Source organism: Micropterus salmoides, unplaced genomic scaffold, assembly GCF_014851395.1.
Source record: "Micropterus salmoides isolate LMB-PRFRI ecotype aquatic unplaced genomic scaffold, ASM1485139v1 Ms_hic_scaffold_18, whole genome shotgun sequence".
Classification (NCBI taxonomy): Eukaryota; Metazoa; Chordata; class Actinopteri; order Centrarchiformes; family Centrarchidae; genus Micropterus; species Micropterus salmoides.
Genome location: NW_024040928.1, coordinates 11,414,357 through 11,421,991, shown reverse-complemented (window position 1 = coordinate 11,421,991; position 7,635 = coordinate 11,414,357). Strand labels below are relative to the sequence as shown.

Below are 7,635 nucleotides of genomic sequence, written 5' to 3'. Positions count from 1 at the left end.
ACCAATGAATGCCTCCAACGTCAGGCACTATTGTTAAGCCACAAGCCAATGAACGGCATTTGGAGGCGGGACAACATGGCAGGAAGGAGCGGGCTATACAGTAGTTAGCTCATGAGGTGTTAAAACTGCTACGTTACATCAGTTTAATAAGAAAAATAAGCATTGTTTGCCTTCAACGGCAGACGTGTTTATTGGCTTATTAAAACATCATTTACGTTTATTACTGGTTAATGTCCAGCATTGATATAAAGGTGTCGAGAAAGATGTGCCGCTAACGTTAGCTCAATAATGCTAATGATTGCAACTTGCTAACTTGGCTAACAAGTAAACATGCTGCATCAACTATACACATAGAGGTGACTGAAAGACAGCGTGGTGTGAGGATCCGTACTTTTGGGTCCGTACAGCACTGCAGGGATGAAGAAGTGGAACAGGCGAGAAGGACAGCGACCGCACAGGCGACAAGGTGCTGGTCAACGCCACGGCTGGTTCAGAGACAACCGGCGAAGATCAACGCAGGACGAGCAGTGGTGAGTGAAATACTGGCACACATTTTAGGTAATGCCATGTGTGTCTTAGTACTTCTCAGCGCATGCAGTGCCAACATCTGCCATTCATCCTTCGGTTAATATCGAGTGGTGCTCTGTTCACAGGTCCGATGCAGGGCCATCAATAAGAGCATCTCAGAGGAGATATGAAAACCATTCCGTCTCTTCCTCTTCCTCATCCCCCTCATCTTCATCTTCTTCCTCCTCCATGGCCAGCAGTGCTGCACCAGGTCAGTACCAGACACCAACCCTCTCCATAATTGAATATTTGTTCTCTGGAGCCGTAACATATTACAAGCACCGTTTACCTGTTAGTGAGTTAAAGCTATCAGAGTAACTGATTTCATAACTGCTGAAAACCGGTATCAGGATCCCACATGAAGTCTTTATCAGAAAGTTCAAAATCCGAGTATCCCTAGTGTATACCAGATAATCACGGAAGGAACTTGAATTGCAGGAATAAAAGAGTTTAATGCTGACTTTTACCTCCTCTTCTGTTGCCAGAGCTGCCTGGTTTCTACTTTGACCCAGAGAAAAATCGTTATTTCCGCCTGTTGCCCGGACACAACAACTGTAACCCGCTGACCAGAGAGCAGTTGCAGGAGAAAGAGAGAGAGAAAGAGAGAAACAAGATGCTGGCGGAGGATGAAAAGCCCAGAAAAGTGAGTCTGTTACAGGAATCCGTTTTTAGCCTTTAGCGTTTTAATGTTGTTTCTTGTGCTGGAAACTTTAAATGCCTAAATTGTCTTTGTCCTCAAAATAAAAGCTTATCATGGTACTCACAGACACAGAATTTGTAGACTTGTAGACTGTACTAAGGCATTTTGGCTACAGCAACTGCTGTAATGGCCTGTCAATGCTGAGTTCACCGTTGATTTTTGTTAAAGGCAAGCAGACCTGATATCTTCTGGTTAATTTCAGGAGAGATACATTTTAAATTAAACAGTGATTACAGATACATTCTTCTTTTTGCCAGCATCACAACAAAGTTTTCATTACTAAGCTGGGAATGAACCTTAGTCTCTAACACAGTGGTTCTCAACCTTTTTTGGGCCAGCGCCCCCCTATCCATTATCCAGGTCCCTTACCGCCCCCCATCAAAAAAGATGAATATTGCCCTGAATATTGTTGAAACACATAATTGAATGACAAACAACATATTCATTACTTTCCCAGGTAACAAAAAAGCCATGTGAAAAGTAATTATATTTAACTAATAAGTGAATGTTCCTCACAGAAACTGTGTGTGAAGCCAGAGACTGGTTTCTTGGATGGGGCACTTAATAAGTGGGGGTATGGGGGTCCTCCCCCAGAAGATTTTGAGCTTTAAATGCTTAATTTCCTGTGTTCTGGTGAAAATGCTCCAATTTCTGCCTTTTCTGCACCAATTTATGGTGGAAATGTCTTCTTATATCAAGGGAAACACAAAAGTCATGTGGCAGGTGACAATTCAAAATATATAATTATAATAGAATATAATGTAGTGAGGCTCTCAGACATTCTTTATTGCTTTTAAATATTTTTCTCCTGTAGATCAACTTATTTAATATCATCCCTGTTGAGTGACACATGATTAAGTCTTACATCCTCTTTTGTGGGGAAGTAACCTATTTTTGTGTTTGTGGCCCCTTTTAATCTCAGTGATAAATTAATCAGTTTTAATTCAGTTATCGACTGGACTTTATTCATCATCTTATCATAACTCAGTGTTTCCCACAGAATGACAGTGTAACTGTGGCACAGCTACAGCATGCTAGCGTTGAAAGCCCAACTGTATTCTAACATTAACTTAGCTCTCCTTATTAGCTAGGCTCCTTACATGCTTGCTAATAACTTTTTTAAAGCTGGGTCTCCGACATTGACAGCCTTGTGTTGGACTGATTTGTGCAGCTGTGTTCATGAGGGAGAGAGAGAGAGCCGAGCGAGAGGATGTGTTGCGCGAATACGTGCTGCCTGCAGCTCTGCAATCAAGTACGCCTTTTTAAATAGGCCTAGTAAAAAAAAAATCGACAATCAATATGTTGCAGTCAGCATCGATATTGTGACGGGCCGCCACAAATAAATGAACGTACGGGAGACACTGTAACTTATCTACTCACTTTCTAAACTTTCTGCACATTCAGAATCTCTCCCACTATCTGTGTTCACATGACATGTAAAGAAAAAAAGACGTATTAGGAGACTAACGTCATTAGCCTATTTAAAGAGAATTCATAATATTTTACTACATGCCCTATACTGCATTATGTTACTGATTCGCTGGAAGTATCCCCTCGACCGTCTGACAGACACAGAATTGGATGAGACGAGGAGGTGCTCATGCCGGGGGAAAACGAAACTAACCGACACCTGTGATCAGGCAGAAATCTCACGACAAATGTTAACACGTTAACTTAAGCACCTCTGATAAAGTGCCGACTACAATCCCCAACAGAGCAAGTCAGAGCTTCAGTTTTTAATGTTACAATTTTATAGCCTACTGAAACTACTGTATGTGTCCACCTTGGCACAAACTGTGACTCACAGCGCGAGATGGGTTCTCGTCACTCGCTGGTGTCGCAGCGAAGTTGCTTTCAGGGTAAGTCCGACAGCGGAAATCCCTCTTGTAAATGTGTAACCACTGCGATAACAAGACGTTCACGGTGTATTCCTCAGAGAAATAAACACTTTTCCACGGTAATACCAAGAAAGAGAGCGTCAATTTTCCAGAGTTTACACAGTAAAAGCCATGTGGGTAAGATTTTGCAGATGATACTCTGACTTCCCGCTCCCGAGAAGGCAGCACGGAGCTGCACCACAAGTAGCTGAGGGAGAAAAAATACGCCTTCTCGTCCAGTCGCAGTGGACTAAACTGGCAGGTTTTAATGTGGCAGACCACATTTTTTTAGCAAGTAGTTTAAAGTTTAAACGCGTATTGTTGTGAATCTTTGGTGTAAACTCGCCTTAGAATTTCCAACTAACAAACCCCTCCAAAATGCATTTCAGCTCCCCCTTTCCTAAATATTGCTTCCAGCGCCCCCCATCCTCCTCGGAACGCCCCCTGGGGGGCGGTACCTCCCTTGTTGAGAAACACTACACATGTACACATGCTCTGTGGGCTTGGATGGGTTCCATGCTTGTTTAACGACAGGAAGTGTGACAAAAGACAAAAGTGTCTTATCTTCTTCGTAGAAAGCACCAAGAAGAGGACTGAACACTTCACTGCTGCTTCAGAGAAGACACCTTGGCCTGTTACCTGAGAACTCATATTGCAGGTACTGTATCACACTGAATGTGTGCACATGCATACATGGACATAGCTGTTCTCCTTGTACCCTACACATTACACTGCCCACAGCTGTAACACATTATAGAAAAAAGAAACTTTAATGGTAATCAGTTCTGTATGTGTAGAGAGAGTTTTCTTTGGAGTGTTGCCGGCCTCTAATAATGATACTAATACAGTTTGACGGGGGTTTGAAAATAGTCAGAAAAAGAGAAAAAGAAACAAAAACATGCTATAATGTAGTGAAAATATCGTGCTGCCTGACAGTTTGAATGTAATTCACATGCAGGTACAAGAGATGCAAATGATTTGTATTTGTCCTATTGGCAAACATTTCTATAAATAAATAAATACACAGACACACATTGTCATGTAGCTAAGAGGAGATGAGTGAATGATTCTGGTAAAGCAGATGGAATGCAGATGGGTCTAGTCGGTGTAACCATGGTTACTGTGTGTCTCCAGGCTGGTCCATGAGGTGAAGGTCAGTGGGATGAGACGCCACAAACTAGAGATCCAGAGCACGGACAACAGCAACCCCAATACTGACAACTTCAGGCTCATAGTGGTGAGCAGTTGTAATAGACGCACTGTTCTGTGAAATCATTTTTCCTAGCGTACTTGCTGGTGTATCATCTTTAAACTCAACCCTCCCTCTTCTTCCTCGTCTCTGTCAGGGGGACTCGGCATGCGAGCGAGTGTTCACAGTCAACGATGTCTCGCACGGAGGCTGCAAGTACGGCATCATGAACTTCAGCAGCAGCAGCCGGGGATCGCTTTCTGTGGAAATGTGCGACAACCTCTATTTCACCAACCGCAAGGTGGGAGCGTTTCACAGGAGCAAACGGTTTAAAGGACACCTTTGGTTTATTATGCCTCTTTTGAACATTAAATATTTAGATGAATCTCATAAGCTAGAGGTGTCAGATACCCCTTGAATCCCCTTCAAAGCCCATTGTACATCAGTAAACATTAAAATGTAAGAAATGCTTGTGACAGCTCTGCTCTGGCTAAATGTGTTTCAGGTGAATTCCATCTGCTGGGCCTCAGTCAACTACCCAGACTCCCACGTCTTGTATCCTTTTTAAGCTTTCATAGAGCTCTTGGTCAGTCTACATGTCTTAAAACTCAAGTGCTGCTTGGACACTGCCTGCATTTACCTTGACTAAGCCGACTGTCAGACTGTGTCTGGTAGGAGTGGCAGACACACCTGGCTGCGTCAGTTTACTTCCTGCTTCCCTCTTCAGCAACTCCAACCCAGGTTGTATTGAATAAAATCTCCTCAGGTTTCTCACACAATTTAAGAAGTTCACATTACCCTCCCATATTTGATCGTTCTTAAAGGTAGATTGCAGTTACTTTGCAAGATTTGTTTGTTTATGTCCCCATTTTAACATTTCTCCTCTCTCCTCTGCCCTCCACTCTCCTCAGAGCAGCCCGGGATGCTGTGTAGTTTTAAGATATCCTCTGCCTGGTCTTGTGCTTGGTGTCTCAACCCCCAGTTTGACAAGACCTTCAGCACTGGTTTGTCCAGCCATCGTCCTTTGTCTTGTGATTCATAATCAATCATGATATTCATAATCAGATAGTCATTATCACTGGCTTCTGTCGGGTCGTAGTATTGTTGGCTTGGCTATAGTTTAGCAGCGTCAAACTGTTTTTCAAACTCTACCTGCACAGAAAAGCAAACACAGTGATGACGTCCATCTTGTAACCTAGTATCCGGTTATTGTTGTAGATAATTAAAATAAGTATACTGTAACTGTCTTGACAAGAGAGCTGGTGACTGACAGAATCTGTATTAAACGATTGTGCATACATTTCCTAACCACAAACGCAAAAATCTAAAATGATTACGTGTTCTTGTTGGCAGGCCTGTCTCGCAGGGTGATAGTGAAAGATGCAGAGACGGGACGAACGCAGACGTACAGCACTGGCAGCGACGTCTTGGCTCAGCAGTTTGCCCTTAGGGTGAGTCATCTGTTACATTTAAGTGATGTAAAGCAACTCTGATATCACTTGTAACATGCTGTAGTGTAGTATGTAGAAGAACAATGTAAGAAAGAAAAGAAGTCCACTACCTCCTTTTTTTTTGTTGCCCTAGGTCCCTGTGCTGTTTAATGGCTGCCGATCGGGGGAGATCTTTAGCATTGACCTGCGGCAGCGTGGCCGCAGGGATCAAAGCTGGAAGGCCAGCCGCTTCCATCAAGAATCAGCCATCACCTCCGTACACGTCCTGCAGGACGAGAACTACCTGCTTGCTGCTGACATGCTGGGCCAGGTCAGGTTATTGGCTTGAAAACAATGGGTGTCGTCATAAATGTCAAGTTCTAAGTTACTAGTATGTGGAATGTGTTTTGGTCCTGAGAGGAGGCTCATGTGGCAGCTACCATGTGTTTGTCATTTCAGGGCAAGCATGGTGTTGACAACCTAGTAAAACTTTGTGGTTAGAATAACACACAGCACTGTTTATTGTTTATTTGAAACTGCAGTCCAACTGCAAACTGTGAAGACCAACAAAGTGGTTAACTGTTGTTCTGTTCTACTTCACAGCCCTCAACACACAACCCATGAGCTTGTATATAATTCAGAGAAAACAATGGGATTCTTCAGAAGATAATAAAAAATATAAACCCACGTGGATGCTGTTATTGCTTGAACTTTGCATTTTTCTTCATTTATGTGCAGATTAAGCTGTGGGATGTGCGTGTGACAAAGCCAGTGCAGGAGTACAAAGGGCACTACAATGAGCATGCCTACCTCCCCATCCACGTCAATGAGCCCGAGGGGCTTTTGTTGGCAGGTAGGAGAGAACGAACACACCTGTTAAAGTATTTGGTTTTCACAACCTTCATGGTTTAACCGATCTAATCTAATAATAATAATAATGAGAGACACCAGGTTTACACCTTCTGTGCTCTGACGTACTCAGTGTAAATCAGCACGAGCTTCAAGATTGAGCCATCACACAGTTGCAGATAAAAATTCACTATGATAAGGCATTACATACAGAGAGAAGTTTGAGAGAACCAAAGCCTGCCCAAGACATCTCATTTCTTCCACACAGTGCTTTTTCTACTCTGATTGGAAAAACAAAACCTTCATTTTGCATTTCCTCCTGCTCTGTTCCTTCCACAGTTGGTCAGGATTGCTACACAAGGTTATGGAGCCTAAAAGACGGCCACCTACTGAGGACTATCCCATCACCCCACCCGGCCGCAAACGACCTGATCCCGAGTGTTGTCTTCTCCTCCAAGTTGGGTGGCTGCAGGGGGCTTCCGGGCCTACTCATGGCCGTCAAACACGACCTTTACTACTTCCCGTACAACACAGATTACCAGGAAGGAGGAGAGCAGCAGGCTGGCTTTTAGGAAAAGACTGAACATTTATCTTCTCACAAATAATTTCTTCAAACAATGACAGCATCATTTTTTTGCCAAACGTATGAATGGGGTTATATTCATATATACAAAGCATAAGTATTGTATAATTGAAGAAGTTTGGCAAGAATGCAGTTCATTTCCACATGGTTGTACTGAACGTTTGATTGGGAAGATGACCTCGGAAGAGTTGCAGTGAAATCTCAGGGGAATGTTATTTTTGACAGACTTGTTTGTGCCAACAGGAAACGCATGCCACATATGAGTCCAACAGTTACTCAAGTTAGGACAATGCTTTCTGTAACCTTTACAAAAAAAGTGCACTTACTTATGACATGATTGACTAATTTAGGATGCCTCCCATCTGAATTTGAAAGACAATACAGCACATCTACTATAAATCGACACATTTTATAATTTAAATAAATCACTAAAACACTGA

At 42.9% G+C, this 7,635-nt stretch overlaps 1 protein-coding gene across 1 annotated transcript; it reads left to right on the top strand.

Moving 5' to 3' along the window:
- Positions 1 to 59: 59 nt before the first annotated feature.
- On the top strand, positions 60 to 7,635 carry wdr21 (WD repeat domain 21). The gene is made up of 13 exons (XM_038727280.1): positions 60 to 530; positions 654 to 778; positions 1,053 to 1,210; positions 3,720 to 3,802; positions 4,279 to 4,381; positions 4,491 to 4,634; positions 4,839 to 4,888; positions 4,995 to 5,074; positions 5,245 to 5,337; positions 5,687 to 5,784; positions 5,918 to 6,094; positions 6,502 to 6,616; positions 6,952 to 7,635. The coding sequence occupies exons 1-13, from the start codon at positions 418 to 420 to the stop codon at positions 7,182 to 7,184; spliced, it is 1,572 nt and encodes a 523-aa protein (XP_038583208.1). The 5' UTR covers positions 60 to 417; the 3' UTR covers positions 7,185 to 7,635.